This window comes from Lotus japonicus, chromosome 1 (assembly GCF_012489685.1).
Source record: "Lotus japonicus ecotype B-129 chromosome 1, LjGifu_v1.2".
Classification (NCBI taxonomy): domain Eukaryota; kingdom Viridiplantae; phylum Streptophyta; class Magnoliopsida; order Fabales; family Fabaceae; genus Lotus; species Lotus japonicus.
Genome location: NC_080041.1, coordinates 7,222,368 through 7,239,855, shown reverse-complemented (window position 1 = coordinate 7,239,855; position 17,488 = coordinate 7,222,368). Strand labels below are relative to the sequence as shown.

Below are 17,488 nucleotides of genomic sequence, written 5' to 3'. Positions count from 1 at the left end.
ACACAAATGGTTCTATGAATTTTTGGTTTTGTTTGTTAATTACACTGGATTTTTAATTTTTCTACTTACCAAGTATGTAACGCGAATGTATTCACAATGACTCGCTCGACTCGAGACCTCTGCTTAAGCTTAAGCTAGAACAATCTGAAGTTAGTTTACGCGTTTAGTCCAATCCCCTTACCAATACGTGGGAAAAATGTCCGATCTCTGAATCTCTCTGTTGCTTGCATAAACTCCAGTGCTCTTCGAGACAAAGCAAATCATTCTTCTGGCACCATATTTTTTTAGCTTTTAAAATGGTACCAAACAATTTGGGCAACATCAAATGAGAGTTCTCTAAAACATTAGATATCTCCTCATTTTCTATTTTCTGCTCCAACTTGCAGCACCTATTAATATATATAAATCTTGAAGCTGAAGCCTGAAGTAGAGTTCTAGCAGCAGACTTTATTAGGAACAGGCACTCCTTCTATAGGCAAATGAGAAACCCAAGCACTCCTTCTATAGCATTGTCCCAAGTTGTAAAACTTCTCATATTGCAGTGTGCCACTTCTAGGCCCTGCAGGTATACAAGTTGCCATTGCGATGCCTCTGTACAATTACCAACAACCATGAGCTATGCAGAATCAAGTACCACTGAAATTCATATAAAACACTGATGGTGGGGGGTTGAAGAAGAACAAAAAATCAATTTTTTACCAACAAACAAAAAACAAAGCAGACATAAAAAGATGACTTTTTAGGATTAAAAATTGACATAATATAGATTATTTTATTTCCCAAGAAGAAGCGAGATTGGAAACAACAAATACAAGTTGAGTTTTTTGAATCATGAACATGAAATAGAATGCAGAAATGATAAACGCTGAGAGGGAAGAAGTCACTGCATACCATACTTGAAGCATTTAGAATTTCACTGTGATTCAAAAACATTTTAAGTGAGACCAGGCTTCATATCCATATCCATGGCCAACTATTTTCCATCTAACTTCATGATCATCAATTTGTTGATTCAGAAAAATCAACAGATTGATTTGCAGTGGTTTGGAAAGTAGCTGGGGAAGATCAAGGAAACAGTTGGAATATACCACCTTAAAACTGTTGTTGTCTTGGCATCTCTAAGTCCCACACCGCTTAAGTTCTAACACAAATGAGTCTTTATAAACCTCTGACAAGGACTGCTGTTCGCCGAGCTAAGTAACGAGAGCTTGTAACCCAAGTGGGGGCACCAAGGTGATGGAACATGGCTCTGGTGTCGTTGGGCTGGGCTGTTAGCTGCAATAAGTGGCCTGCCCACTCCAAGTTGAGAGTTGGGCCATGGGGCTTTAGCGAAGGCTCTAGCTTCCTGGTTCCTAAACTGGAGGGCACGGCGTGAGGCTGGTTTCACAGAGCAGCGATAACCTCCGGCTCCTGACAGTGGAGGGATAACGGGCCGCTGCACTCTCAGCCCACTACGCCCGGTGAGCCTGGCCTCTTGAACCATCATTTTTTTTCAATTCCTTAGGACTAATAAAAGCCCACATTGCAAAACTTTCCTTTGCAAACTTAATTGTGATCTGGAGGAAGCATACCAACCCCACCATAAAGATTGTCATAGGCCATATCTATCTGCCTCAATCACCTTCTTCTTATGATTTAATGTCATTATTTGGAAAAAAAACTAAGCCACACACTATCACATAACTTTTAAGTGCATGTTTGGAAATCATTCTATAATTAATTTTAAAGTCAAAACTAATTTTGGGAAAAATGTTTTTGTAAGTAGCATATATAGAAGACAATGGCCAAATCAATTTTTTTTTCAACACAACCTTATAATCTTAGGATAACGTGGTCGTTTGTTTATCTACCACGATCGTTGACCAGGGGGGACTGATTGGGCTATCGTAATTATCAGTGATTTCCAACAATTTTTTCTTCAGTCATGGTGTTGTGTGATAGTTAATTTGCCATTCACATTGCTTCGAATTTTACATTTCATAAAAGGGCTAAGCATATTTGTCAGGATCCTCTCTCGTGATTTATCTTAACTTTTATACAGTGGACATTTGTGGCGGTTTCTAATGGCCATAAAATGTTGCCAGCTGCCACAAAATGTTGCTGTAAAAAAAATTGACAAAATTTGTAGCGGTCTGACAACATTTTGAGAGAAATCCACGGGAGAGGATCCCAACCCCTAAGCATATAGACAGAGATTGTGTTGTGTGCAAAAGAAAGTTCAATCAGAACTCATTAAGCTTATACATGTTCAGTTTTATCATCAATTTCTTAGTATCCTATGCTCTATCCAAGATGGTCTTGATCAACATCTATATTCCATTTTGATGGGGAGTACTGAAATACAGTGTAAAGTTAAATAAGAGATTAGTTGTTAATGAGCTAATAATCAATTAGAGAGGTTAGTTTTGTTAGTTCCTTTTTATAGTTACTAAGCATATTGCTACCTATCACTTAGTTATAATTGTTGAGCTGTTGAAAAATGTATATAACCATGTAAGTCACAATTTATCGATGATAAATTTAATTTTACCTTCTTTAATATATATTTCCTATTCTCAATAAGAGCAAATTAATTGTCTCATATAACTTACGGTACAATCAAACTGAGTAATCATCAAATTAACCGTGAAGACGGTTTACCGTTGACAAGCATGTCATCTAGTTGACATTGAAGCTTTATCCTTGGTTGACCATAGTTCTATCAACTTAATTACCTTTGTATCTAATAAGTTGGTGAGAAAAATAAAGGTCATGCTTTGAACTTAATTACAAGTGTACTTGATCGTCTTGGTCGACCAACTTATCTGATAGTGATTGTGTCATTTAGACTAATTAAATTGATAATGTGTTATTTCTTCGTTTCGGCTGACGCGAATACCTTTCGTTTTAGAGTTAATTTAAACCTCATATTGTACTTGCTCTAATCCATTTTTCTTTAAACAAACTTTTTCATGTGCCACCGTTGATTAAGGCCACGAGTGGTAATGGTGTCGAGTGTGATGGCTTGGGTACCAGTGATTGCAAAAGCTACCCAAAAGACAAAGGCTGGCAAGTGTTGCAACACTCATTCATTCATCCTTTCCTTGTTCTAACCGAAGATGACAAATTGTCCAGAGCAGCAATCCACCTGCTACTTACAAAACCGGTCACCCTTCAACTGCTCTATCATATCATTTCATGTGTTACTACTTGTTTTCTTCCCCCACAAAGGGGACCAATGAAATGCTCTCTATTGTTATCACAATGTATATGATACTCCCTTTCTTCTAAGTTCTAATTTATATATCAATATCAATGTTTTATTTTTGCAGTACAAGCCAAGGTTCCATAAATTGATGATTTTAATTTAACTTTGACAACTTTCTTCACGATGAAGACCATAAAAGAAGCACACAAAATAAAGAAGGGTATAATATTCCTGCCTCTTATGTAAAGCTACAATTATATATAATGTTTCTTTTCCATCACTTTTTGCCTTTTGATTTTTTAATGTGTAAGTGCGCTTCTTGTTACTGTCTGTCTTCTGGCATCATGATTGAAAATGAGAGAATCGACTTGGATAGTTCAAAATCATTTATAAAAAAAGGGGCTATATATATTAAATCAAGTTTGCAAGTTAGTTGCTGGTTATATTTTGCCATCTAAAGTTATCACATGCATATTCTTAAATGCAATTTCAATATTTAAGTTTTTTGTCACTAATTATATCTGTTTACTTTATATTTAATCTCAAATTTTAGGGTCATATATATGCAATAGAATGTCTCAATTTCATCCCCTGCATTGCATAATTAATCATAAACACTACTGATGTTAAACATCAATCACTAACCAATTAGTTGATTCTACTCACCATAAACTACAAATTTCCCTTTTTAAACAAACTGGATTAAAAACACATAAAACATATAGCATGTTCTAGTAGTAGAATCATAGGAGTTCATCATAGAGCTTAGGCTTAGCTAGTCATATGCAGCACAGAAGAGGCAATTAATCACGGAATAACAGGGACATGTTCCCTTCATTATTTATCCCAAGTCCCAACCCTCCTTTTCTCCCCCATAATTAATTCCACATATTCTCCACATCTACAAAATTTAATCCCAATCAAATAAATTAATTGTTTTTCAATAATTTTAAACATGAAACTCAACCTACAAGTCTCTTTTAAAAAAAAAACCTACAAGTCTGTTTGGTTACACGTTTCGTTTTTCTTTAGTATGTTTACATATTTTTTTTAAGAAAAAATATCTCAAAAATTTATTAATCTCTCTAAAATAAAAAATAACGATCGAGAAATATCTGTTTAAATAGAACTACTACCTTAATATGATCTCATAATCTCAAGAGATTAGTGCTGCCGGTTGTTGGTATATCTGTGAAAAATAAAATAAAATAAAAAGTAACACATTTTTTTTTGTTGCAAAAAGTAACACATTTTTAATTACCAATATATGTATTTCCATTTACAAAAATATATGTATTTCAATATTTTTCAGTAAAATACATATTTTTTTTGAATAGGGTAGAGAATGAATGAATTTGAATTACCAACACAAACCAAAACCCAACCATAGGATTTATGTACTTAGGTAACATTCATAATTTACAGGCACAAACTCAGCTTATGTTTGTGACGTGTCACATTCTCATTGGTCAACCACCTGACAAGACTTAAACTTGACTGTTTCGGACCCTCATCTTCTCTCTCTACCCTTCTTTCTCTCTCTACCTTCCCAAGCCACTCACAGACTCCAGAAGTAGGTGAAAAGCAAACAACCCCTCAGATTTTTTACATTACCATCTTCACCATAACCACTGTTGCTTCTTCCTCTTCCAAGTTCCAACCTAATTCCCTCAGCAACCGCGAGAAAATCGCCCAGAAAGTGCGAGAAAATCAAGGTAGAAGGGGTTACCTACCCTTTTGTGGGGGTGAATCAAGTTGGGATCTTTGAGTCACGGGTGAATCATCAGATGTCACCATTGAGCGTGGAGCAGTGAAAGGTTGTTGCTTTTTGGTCAGATCTCGGTGATTTTTGTGGTGGGGTGGATCTCTCTGATGGGTTGACTGAATGAGGAACTGGGATTGGTTTTCTGTGGTTTGAATTTTGAAATGTTGTGGGTTTTCTTCAATTCGTAAACTTGTGATGATATGGGGTTGAATTGAACTCAATGTTAGTGGTTCAGTGATAGTGTGATACTGTGTGTTGTATGTGTTTGTGGAAATGTCTGCTTCTTTGGCGGCTTTCGAGCGACCTCGACCTGTGGCATCCAATACGGTATGTGTTCTTCTGGTGGGAATTAGTCAGATTCAATGATTGTTTGGATTTGTTTAAAAAAATTGGATTTTTAGCTAATGCTGATTACTTGTTAGTGAAAATTGGAGTTTGAGGGAAAAGTTGTGTTTTTTGGAGGAGATGGGTTATTGCATGAACTGGGATGTATTTGGATTGATTAGTGTTTGCTAGTTTTGTTGAAGGAGGGGAGGAAGTTGAGTTGGCCTTACTGGTTTGTTCTCCTATGTTAGAGGTTGATGAGGAAGTGTGTGCAGACTGCAGAGTGTATTTAGCTTGTTCTAGTTGTAATTAGGATTGTTAATTGTACAGGAAGCAAAGCACCAGCTTAGTTTTGTTAGATTTTACCCTATGTGATTATTTGTTTTAGTTTCCTTTGGATATTTGTTCGGAAATTCCAGAGCATGTCAGGATTAGTTTATGATGAAGTTTTGCATTTAGAATTTCGTGACAATGAAAGGGGTTTATGTGGGGATAGTAGCTGGGGTTTTGGAGGCTGTGATTTGCACCTTGCATTCATTTTTTCTATCTGCTTACCCTTTTGTCAAGTTTAGCATTGGGATTACCAATTTGGAGGATGAAATTATATGAATTGCAGATTGACGACGAGACAATGTAGACTCATTTGCTGAACTGTGTTGCCGAAAAGTGGCTAAGCTAGTAAAATAATATAGGAGGATTGATACTTGATATGTCTGAATAAGTGATACGGTTCTTGAATGATGACGATCTGTTTATCACCTTTTCTTAGATTTCTGGTGCTGTTGGGGCTTACTAAAGGAAAAAGCGTCTTTTTGTCTTTTTGTTTTATTTGTTGGATATGTATTTTGGACACAATTGTTTGATTGAATTTCAAGTTGAACTTACCTTGTGGTTCTTAACATATGTTACTGTTTTGCAGGTTTTCAAAAGTGGCCCACTTTTCATATCTTCCAAAGGTTGGTATCCATATCCTCCCAAGTATTCTTGTGAGAGGATAAATGATTTTTTTTAAACTTTGGTTGATCCTGTTTTCTCTCAAATGTATTTACTTTATCCAATAAATCGATGATATAGTAACTTATCTTTGTTTTATTGTTTTGAACTTTTGTAGGAATAGGCTGGAAGTCTTGGAAGAAGCGGTGGTTTATACTTACACGGACATCATTGGTTTTTTTCAAAAATGACCCTGTTAGTATCACTCAGACCTTTCCCATTCTTGTTAAGATCTTTGCTTGGATATTTTCTGTGTTAATTTCTTCTTTTATTGTTTTGTATGTTTCAACTCTCTGATTAAGCAGATATGGTTATAGTCTAGGTATTATTTTGTACAAGAGCAGTGACATAGTGATTGATTAAGCTTACTTCTTATATGAACATCATTTATGGATATACTTTGTGGCGCTAATTTTTTTTTTTGAAAAATATCATTTAGTTATTGGAGATTAAGTTGTGACTGTAGACCTTAGATGATTGGATAATACTACAAAAAGAAAATTACTTAGCTGATGCTTTTCTTCGTTTACTCAAATATATGTGAGTTACTTTTGTCATATCTATGATTGTCTCCCCTTTGATTGGTCATGTAGAGTGCCCTTCCCCAGAGAGGTGGTGAAGTAAACTTGACTCTGGGGGGTATTGACTTGAACAATTCCGGGAGGTATGTTTGGCAACTTTACTTTTTGTATTTTTAAAATTTCATGATCTGTTTTCTAATTGTGAATTTTATTTTCCAGTGTTGTTGTTAGAGAAGACAAAAAGCTACTTACGGTATTATTTCCAGATGGACGTGATGGGCGAGCATTCACCCTTAAGGTGATTCATTTACTACTATATTTTTAATCAGAACTCAGAAGGATTAGAATTAAGTTATCCCTACTTGTAAATTGTATTTTAATTGTTGGGTTGTGTGAATTCCCTTTATTTTTTTAAAATACCAGGCTGAGACATCGGAAGACTTATTTGAATGGAAGACAGCTCTTGAGCAAGCCCTTGCACAAGCACCAAGTGCTGCCCTTGTCATGGGACACAACGGGATTTTTCGGAGTGACGCGAGTGATTCTATTGAAGGGTCTTTCCATCAATGTTTGTACTCATTACATATTATATCTTATTCATTTGTTTTATGTTTATAACTTATGTTAGTTATATGTCAATACTATTGTTGTAGTTGTTGATGTTTTTGTTATTTTGGGTTAGAACTTCTGCAGTTCGGAGCTTTTTTTATATGATTAGCATTTATTTATTGATTTATGTAGATTTTTGACATCCTAATTTTATATTTTATGCAAAAGAACCTGCCTTCATGATGTTCACTATATTTCTTCTTGTGCTTCTAGGGAGGGACAAGCGTCCAGTTAAGTCTTTGGTTGTTGGAAGACCAATTCTTTTAGCACTGGAAGATATTGATGGAGGTCCATCTTTCCTTGAGAAAGCTCTTCGGTTTCTGGAGAAGAATGGTAAGTTATGATCTTCTATTACCCAGTGCATCTGCATTTCATTTTATTTATTATCGTCCCATGCTTCAAATTAGTAATTACTTGTTAAGTTTTATTTCCTCAGTAAGCTGTTTGTTCAGAACTAATTGGCTAGTAGGCCTAGTGAACCCCATGCCTTTTCTCCTATGGCTTGTTAGCTGGAGAGCATGTTGTGTCGGTCTTTTATCTTGGTTTTTTTTATTATATTGTTTTGACTAGGTTAAAATGCAAATTAGCTCTTCAACTTTCGCCCTTTGACAAATAGCCTTTGATTTCAATTACAGTAGTTGAACTTCTTAACCTTTAAATAACAACATTGGAGAAAATTGCTTAGTTGATAAATTGGAGTTCCTTTTCACGCCATGTTTTCTAACTTGGACATGCATCCGACTGTACAATGGGAAAAACTGTTAAATGCATAAAACATGTTCTGCCCTATTTTTCAGTAAAGGGTTTATGGTGATTTTACTAATTTTCATTTTCAGGAACTAAAATTGAAGGAATACTGCGGCAGTCTGCAGACGTTGAGGAAGTAGATCGGAGAGTTCAAGAATATGAGCAAGGTAATTAAATTCCCTACCACTAAGTGCATTTAAAGAGAGTAGTTTATAGGCACATATAACATCAATATAGTTAATTGAGCCTCAAAGGAACAGCTAGCAAAGAACAAAAAATATGGAGGAAAGGAAATCTTGATTTCATAAATCCAAACTATCTAATATTGGTTAGAGATTTCTAATCAAGCATAGCTTCGCACTTGTTCTAGGACTTTGAATTGTTCTGATCATCTGATGTAGTTATTCTTTCTTGCCTTCCAAAAATCCATATTTTAAAGTATGGACCCACTCTTCATATCAGTCACCCTTTGTATTAAACCAATATTGTGATGATTTTCATTGTTCAAACTTTTTTTTTTAAAGACGGCATCCACGTTTAAATACTAAGTTTATTTTTTGTGAAACTTATAAATCTCTTATTTTTAACTGATATTACCAGGCAAGACTGAATTTGGTCCTGAGGAGGATGCCCATGTTGTTGGTGACTGTGTCAAGGTATTTATCTGGGTTTTTGATAACTGTTGCGTTTATGACTACATGAAAAATGAAACAAACTATATGTTGAACATACTGTACTTAAGATTCTCCTCAAGCTATGGTATCCCTAGAAACTCTGGGAAAGTTGATGGATTCTAAGAAACACGACATTCAACTGTGGATTTGTGTGATGGAAATTTTTAAGATATCCGGAATTTTAGTTATTTTTCCCCTGTCAATTTTATCATGTAAAAAGAAGGATCACAAAGAAATAGGATTTGAAATCGTAATTAAATAACGGCAAAAGATCACAGAACAGAAAACCATAAAAGCATGAAATGACAATGAAATTAATTCAAAAGATCTCTATCCCTCTGATTATCTACCCAGTAAAAACTCTGAGTTTAACTGTATGCTGAACAGGGAAGAGAAGGCATTACATAAACAAGTTTAGATTTGATAAGGTTTCCCATACTTAGCCTTCATGTTCTTGCAACCAGTGTTCAAACTACCCATTCTCCCTCTGCTTGCACCATGGATATCGTAATAGTTCCAAACCTGCCTATGATCCTGTTGTGTGCTTCTACAAGGAACCTTGCTGCATCAATTAGCTGAACAAGAGCAGTGTTAGTGAAACCTAATTTTTAATCATGCAAATCTTCCCCTCGCAATAGCAAACCCTAGTTTTTTCGTAGTGCTTGTTACCATTAGCTACAATACAAATATACGACCGTAGAGTGTAAACTGAATTCTGGTTCACTATAGAAGTTTTATTCACATATGTGAGCATTTGCTTTATCAGTTATTTTCTACTGCTTACGGTTAAGAACCTGAGTCTTGAGGCCATAAACAATCACATTTAATATATCCTGGATTTTTCTGAACTGACCATTCCTGCACCATTTTATCAGATTTAAGGATTTAAAACTCTGATTTGGAAGCAGTTATTATTTCGTACAATAATATAGATCTTGGAATTTTCTAAACTGAATCATTGTTAGTAATTTCCCTCATAATCTGGTTTTTGATTGAGCTCAATGGCATAGTATGATCCATATAGCCGACCTCACTTAGTGTGATAAGTCATTTGTTGTTATTTTGTTGTTGTCTATGCATTTTGTTTAATGGCACTCTACTTGATTAATTTACAGCATGTTTTAAGAGAGCTGCCCTCATCTCCAGTTCCAGCTTCATGCTGTACTGCTTTGTTGGAGGCCTATAGTAAGTTTAGCTCTATGTTTTCTTTATGACGATATGCTTCGAAGTATAGATGGTATTTGTTTGCTGGTCTTTTTAAATGCTGCTTCTTGCTCTATTTGTTTTTCGCTTTTTCTAATTTGTTTTAATTTTTACTTTTTTATGATCATATCAGTAAAGAAACTTCTATTGAGACCATATTGATTTGTATAATGGAAATTATAGAATGGAAGTTTTAATGTTTATTAAGGATAAACTACTTGTGATACTAAGAACTATCCATATTGGTACTAGGAATATTTTATGCGCTTTTCTGTATATTCGGTTATTGATGAATAATTTTACATTTTGAAAATATGAATTTGCCTATCATTTGGTGCTATTTTTTTCTTATATGGAGTATGTTTGTACTTTTGAAAAATATAATTGAACTGTTATTTAATCTGAAGGTTTGCTGCTAAATACTGAAATGTGTAGATAACTTGAGTTTTTTAGCGCAATTTCTTAAATGTGTTGTCACTTAACACTTGTTTTAGTGAACGAAAGCATTCATATAATAAGCAAAACATGTGTCTTTTTTCTATTGAGCAGTTTTTGCAAGTAATTGAAGTAATGTTTTGGTATAAACATGCAGGTCAAATGAGTGTTTGGTCTCTGTTATTTTCCTTGACAATCCTGTTTGATTCTTCTCTTTCTTCCTCTTTCCTCACCTTTATTGCTTCTTGTCTCTGCTGCACATAATTGCTGATGTTGATATGTCAAAGACTTTTGTTACTTTTTCTTCCTGAACTTTCAGTTATCAAGTTTTGTTTTATTATTCTAGTTATTTGGATGTCAATCTATGCATTAGAAGTTCATGTTATTGTTGCCCTTTTATTTTACAAGAAATTGACCGCAAGGAAGCTAGGATTAATGCAATGCGCTGTGCAATTTTGGAGACCTTTCCAGAACCAAATCGACGTTTGTTACAGAGGTTTCTGTCTCTTCTCTCTGCTACCTTACCTCTGCCCCCTCTAGTAGATGATAAATAACTTCATTCTTTTCTTTATTTGCATATTGTCATCCTAGTATTTAAGTTTGCAGTGGAATAGTTTTCATTCATGGTTTATAATATATATGCTTTTTTAAACAATAGTAGAATAATCTTAAAATATTGGACTTTAAGAAAGTAAATGCTGGGGTTTTTCTTAATACGGGTTGTTTTTGTTATTTCTGTTTTAGTGTGCTTTTTATGAGATACGAATCTAGGTGTTTTGGGAGTTTCAATATTTTATATAGGTTTTTATGTGGCCTTAGAAGAAAAAGCTGTGAAAGATACATCTCAAGCTCTCCGTTTCTGTGAAATCTTACATAGTTACCTCTGATGATAATTTTCTAAAATGAATGATAAGCAATGGCCTTCTGTTGTAAATAAAACCTTTGATCTGCTTGTAAATTCATTTTCAGAATCTAAAATGACAAATATATCGATTGTAATGGCACAAACAAATACCTTAATTTTTATCTAATTGTTGTAATCTCTTCATTTACAGAATTCTAAAGATGATGCACACAATTGCTTCTCATTCTCAAGACAATAGGATGACTGCTTCTGCTGTTGCTGCTTGCATGGCACCCTTGCTTTTAAGGCCTCTACTAGCTGGAGAATGTGAACTGGAGGATGAGTTTGATGTCAATGGTGATAGTTCAGCTCAGCTTCTTGCTGCTGCTAATGCTGCAAATAATGCTCAAGCAATTATTACCACATTGTTGGAGGAGTATGAAAACATTTTTGATGTAAGAAAATCTCAATCAGACTGATTTTTATTTATTTATTATTAGTTGCTTTCATGTTTATTGATGCATTTTATGTTGCTTTTGTTGTAACTTGTGAGTTATCCTAACTAGTTTCATTCTTAAAGTTCATTTTTGTTCGTTACATCGCCTTTTTTTAGCTTGCATAAAAGTAGTAACGGTAAAGTTTTACCATGGGATTGAGTCATTAGCTTTTGCTATATATTTCTAATGCATAGTATACTGAGGTAAAAGGGTTTGCTCTCTTGCACTAGACATCGTTCCTAAACAACTAAAATTAAATATGCGTGAGTCATGATTTACCCGTGTTCATTTGGCAGATGTTTGCTAACTTGTTGCTTCTAGGAACAACAATTTCTCATTCCTTGATTCAATTCCGGTACCTAATTTATATCTACTGTTTCAGGAAGAAAACATTCAGAGATGTTCTATGTCAGCAGACTCTCGGGTTGAAAACAGCGGGACTGAAGAGTCGACTGACGATGATAATATAGATGTGAAAGAAAATGGTTACCATGATGCGGAGAATGAAGTTGATCAAGAGACAGATGATGATGCTGATCGTGTTCACAGTGGAAAATCGAGTGAAAGTAGTGGTTATGCTGGTAGTGATCTTTATGATTATAAGGTTGTCTTATGCTGCCTCACATTTATTTTCTTCTTCTGCTCCTGTCATTTATTCCAATCTATTTTTATTTTATTAAACAAAAAATATTCAATGAGTAGTCAATTTTTGCTCTCTTCCACTATGCAAATCTCTACGCTCTCATGAAAATTCCCACAGAACTCCTTTTTACTTATAAAATGCTAAAATTCCACAATGCTGTGTCAAACCTAACAGATTCATTAACAAAGCAGTTGGGTTATAAATGTTTTCTTTGTTCAGTCTTCTATTATAATTAGAGGGGAAGTTTAACTATATTTACTTCACCTGAATTTACTCTTTATTTGATGCTGCCGTTTTAATTGACTGTTCATCTACCATAAAATAATGCATTCCTCTCTTCTCCCCAACATGATACTCGAGTAGACAAAGATATGAATGGCATTTGACCACAAACATCTATAAGCTAGTGGTGGAGTCAATAAATCTGTTAGGCTTTACAGCATATTGGGTTTAGTTGTACAAAGGAGTTCTATGTTTACTTGATAAGGGAGGGATCTGTGTAATAATTACTAAACCCAAAATATGGGAGAGGGTAGTTTATTTTTCTGTTACTTTAGCCGTATATTCAAATTATTAGTGTTTTTCTTATATATTTTTTCATCAAATATCAGGCTAGGAAGAGAGATTTATGTGAATGTCAGAAATATGATTTAAAAAAGCTCACATGTCTTCACTCTTCACTCAATTGCTTAATCTTTCAGGATAGTTGGTTCATGACATGGTATTTGTGCTTCAGGACTTCCATCCTTGTTGCCCTCATTTTTGTAGTAAAAAGTTAAATTTCAGCACAAAGTAGGTAGCCGTTTGCAATGTTCATGCAGCAAGCCAAAATGGCTCTTGCGGAGGTGCTTGTTAGAAATATGGTGTAAAACCATTTATGTGTCTATATCCAATAGCTTAAGCTTTAGGGATTAATTAGCAGTGTTTCTTGTATCCTGCAGTGATTAGCAATAATCATTTTACTGTTTTCCTCATAATTTTTTTTTTGTGTCCTTATAGGCATTTGGAGCTGATGATTCCGATGTTGGATCCTCCAGTAGTAATCATGTTAAGGCTGGAAATTCAAATTTGAATGCTATTCCTGATATCCAACTGTCTGAGGATCAAAATAAGCAAAGAAAGAGCAAGGAGAACTCTGTTGATGAGAAGGATGCTCCAAATGTGTTGCCTTCCACAGAGTCATATCGTTCTATGGGTGAGATTTTATCTTCAATGGACCCTGGCAACCATTTACCTGTGCCTGGGATTGAATCAGGTTCTGGAAAGCAAACCAGTAAAGCTAGTAGCTCAAATTTAAGTTCTAAGCGGTCAACATTCTGGGGAAGGAGCAACGTGAGTTGTTATTTTTTGAAGATTAGCTACTAACAACTTTGTAGGATACGTTAAATATTATAAATGTGTTATGTGACTATCTCAGTAGTTATTAGATTCATGGTGACAATTCGATAACCATTTAAAGGAGAATGCTATTTTTTCTGCTTGAGAATTTGTGGCATGAGACTATGCAACATTGATAATATACTTGCTATGATCTTGCAATTAATATATGCTGACTTAATATGTTAGCACTAGATTTACTTAACTTTCATCACGGGAGGCAAAACTGATTATTCTGTCCCAGTTTTTGTAGTTGTGTCTCCAAGGTCAATATTTGCATCTGATAATTTTGTCTTATTTGAGCAGCCGAGGAAGACACCGTCCGTGGATTCCGTTGATTCTTCCGGTGAAGAGGAGTAAGATACTTGGCTTTTTACTTGTCTTTTCTGTTGTAGAATATGATGTTGTAATGTGATTTTTGATATAATGGCAGAATTTTTTTCTTGCTTAACAACCATTCATTGCTAGCAATATGTGGTTTGCTTCATACATGTTTCCCTTTTTCACTTTCTTTCTTCCCCCTTGAGAGTGAATAACCATAAAACTTTGATGTTTGTAGGCTTGCTATTCAGAGACTAGAGATTGCAAAAAGTGACCTGCAACACAGAATAGCAAAGGAGGTACTTTTCATTTTCCAACTCATTTTATGCCAAAATCATATAATGTGGATGTTCCTACTTAACGGTGTTTGTTCTATTTTCGTTTTAGGCGAGAGGCAATGCAATTCTGCAAGCAAGCTTAGAGAGAAGGAAGCAAGCTTTGCATGAGCGGCGCTTGGCACTTGAACAAGATGTACTATTAATACATCTATCTCTCTGAATAAGACATTTTAATTGGATTTGCTGTTTTAACCTACTTTTTGATATATTATTGTTTAATATGGAGTCCTACATGCAATATTTTCTTACTTCCTTTTTCATTTTGTTTTGATTTCCTTAGTTTTATTTTAATTCTTATCTTCTTCCACCCTCATGCTGTCATATTTTCTCAAACCTTTTCAAATTTGAAGTGGATATACATTGCCAGTTGCCACATAATTCTTTTTTGTTCCTCCATAAATAAGATCTAACTAAATTTTTTATATAAAGGTTTCAAGATTACAAGAACAGTTGCAAGCTGAGAGGGACCTTAGAGCTGCATTGGAAGTTGGTTTGAGCATGTCTACTGGACAGCTTTCGAGTTCACGTGGCATGGATTCCAAGGTTCTTGCATATTCTTTTGAAATTTGCTTTTCTTTTGATTGCTTTCGTAGTACACATAATCTTACAAAAAAATTGCCTGTGTGAAGACTAAGGCTGAGCTGGAGGAAATTGCACTTGCTGAAGCTGATGTGGCCAGGTTGAAGCAGAAGGTTGCAGAGCTGCACCATCAACTTAATCAGCAACGACAGCATCACTATGGTTCACTTACCGATGTGGGTGATCGGTACCAACATGCCCAAAATCAACCTCAGCCGTGAGTATACAGACATGTGTTATCTTTAGGCATTGCTTAGATTATCATGCTGAACCTTGCAAGTCATCAAACAACTTTTAATCCTAGGTATTCTCATAATGTTGAAAAAAATAGAAAGAAAGAAAAGGAATACATGCATTAGGTCTCCAGAGTGTATATTGTTATTACTGTTTTTGAGGAACTTTAAGTTGTGCAGTTCATTAATTTGACAACTAGTCCAGTTTATATGTCAAAGAGTTTACTGGTTTAGTGGATGCAATGTGAATGGACTTTTATCAGTCTCGTTCACTTTTTGTCTCGAAGTAAGTTGCTAACACTCGTGTGCACGGGTGCCAACGAGTATCCAACTTCAAACACAGCCTTAGTACCTACTTCAAAGTGTTATAGTCACTACCATTGATATTAAGTATATTCCAGTTGTCATCCAATAATTTTTCCTGAAAAAGAGAAAACATGTTGTAATCTTATAGTTCTCTGTGTTTCTTCGGTTCCTTATCGAGGAATTCTTGGTATGCACTTTGTGCTTGGACTCATTTTAAATTTTTAACCAACATTTGTGATTACTGGAACTGAACACTTGTCTTATGATATATTTTATTCACCTTTATGAGACCTCCCTCTTAATTGAAAAACCTTTTGAAATTATTAAGTTCGATAGTAGCTATAATAAAATTTATCCGACTTCTGCAGGAGATTTCTTCAGCAAGATTTTGATTCAACCCTTGCGTTTTGTAATCATGAAAGGAAGCAAAGGACTGAGGTATGTTTTTTAGTCAACATGTCTTACTCACTAACTAACTAACTATTATTCTGTTAACTGACTAATTCTTATTAGCTGACTGTACCTATCAGAATAGTCCGGTGCTTGTGGATGATCTATTCTTAATGGTTATGACTTGTGAGCGCTTTTTCATCAATAACTCATGTAAAATTTGCCTTTTCATTTCAACAGGAGAGTGTATTGGGCACTGATTGGAGAAACATCAAAGGACAAATATTGGCATCTGGTAATGGTAGTAGGCAGCCTTCTCGCAAGCAATTTATAGATTCAAGTCCTAGCGATTCGAAGAGTACTGAAGCATCAACAAGCATGTCAGTGGATGAGCTTGGTGTTGTTGATTCTGCAGCCTCGGTGCCCTCCACCTCAAGAGCTGCAGAGGTAAGAATTCAAGAAATGTGCTTTGCATAGTTGTCCGTGTTTGGATCAGCTTTATCTCAATTGATTTTGGATAAAATTGATTATGGTAGAAGTGAGGTAAAAGTGAATGTTTGGATACATTTATGAAAAAAGAAAATTATGTGGAGCAAAGTTGTGAAAATTCAGTTGTAAAATTTTTCAATTGATTTATTAACTGCAGAATATAATTCTACGAGATATTTCCGAAACATCTATATTGTCATCCTAAAGGGATTAAACTCAACTAGAATTTATTTTGAGGTTCCTATCGGGGAACCAAACTCTTATTCAAAAGTCTATTGACATCATTTTATTCATTTGTTATAAAACTGTTATTTCCTTCTAGGTTAAGTAATGTGTGGTTAGTACATTCTGCAGTAGCATCTTTGTTTCCAATTTATTAGGAACTAATCTTGCAGCATTGGTTTCAGGTGACTGAATTTGCAAGACATCCTGTAGCATCTTCGACATTAGTAGAGTTAACCACTCGTCTCGATTTTTTCAAGGAACGTCGTTCCCAGTTGATGGAACAGCTCCATAACCTTGATTTGAATTATGGTTCTACAACTTCCCAAGACTTTGTTTATAAACCATCATCACCATCATGGAGTTGACTTGGCCAAATAAGGTGCTTCATAAAATCCATGGGAAAGAATTTTTTGCTGACATGTTTGTATAGCCTTTGTCTCATTGCATATATTTATATCCTTTGTGGTCCATGGATTGTTTCATTCTCTAAGTTCCTATTTAATTTCTTTGTTCTTGTTTTCTTTTGCTAGTGAAAGGTCATTGGAGTTGAAATGAGAATCTTTACTTTAGTCTTTTTGCATTCCTTTTTCTCGTTAGGTAAGGAGTGTTGGAGTTTGGTGTAATTATTGTGTTATAGATAGGGGAATTTTGTTGAACCAAAAAATCACACTGAGGAAATTTTAGTATCGTTTTGGCATATTCTTTGTACGTAAGGAGATGCAGTTCCAAGGATATGTCACTCATGTTGAAATGATTATGATTGTATATCTTAGAAGGTTATTTGTGAA

At 34.9% G+C, this 17,488-nt stretch overlaps 1 protein-coding gene across 1 annotated transcript; it reads left to right on the top strand.

The window, feature by feature from the left end:
- Nucleotides 1–4,708: 4,708 nt before the first annotated feature.
- Nucleotides 4,709–17,488, top strand: LOC130733314 (rho GTPase-activating protein 7). Its single transcript, XM_057585450.1, has 22 exons — nt 4,709–5,279; nt 6,196–6,232; nt 6,388–6,464; nt 6,863–6,933; nt 7,010–7,088; nt 7,214–7,358; nt 7,613–7,732; nt 8,236–8,313; nt 8,747–8,802; nt 9,936–10,005; nt 10,867–10,954; nt 11,514–11,757; nt 12,182–12,403; nt 13,442–13,774; nt 14,126–14,175; nt 14,379–14,439; nt 14,528–14,611; nt 14,908–15,021; nt 15,108–15,274; nt 15,965–16,034; nt 16,227–16,433; nt 16,883–17,488. The coding sequence occupies exons 1-22, from the start codon at nt 5,226–5,228 to the stop codon at nt 17,063–17,065; spliced, it is 2,610 nt and encodes an 869-aa protein (XP_057441433.1). The 5' UTR covers nt 4,709–5,225; the 3' UTR covers nt 17,066–17,488.

Coding starts and splice junctions, on each gene's coding strand:
- LOC130733314 (XM_057585450.1), top strand. CDS start 5,226: ATGTCTGCTTCTTTGGCGGCTTTCGAGCGACCTCGACCTGTGGCATCC. Junction 6,233..6,387: donor ACTTTTCATATCTTCCAAAG/GTTGGTATCCAT, acceptor GAACTTTTGTAG/GAATAGGCTGGAAGTCTTGG. Junction 8,803..9,935: donor TTGTTGGTGACTGTGTCAAG/GTATTTATCTGG, acceptor ATTAATTTACAG/CATGTTTTAAGAGAGCTGCC.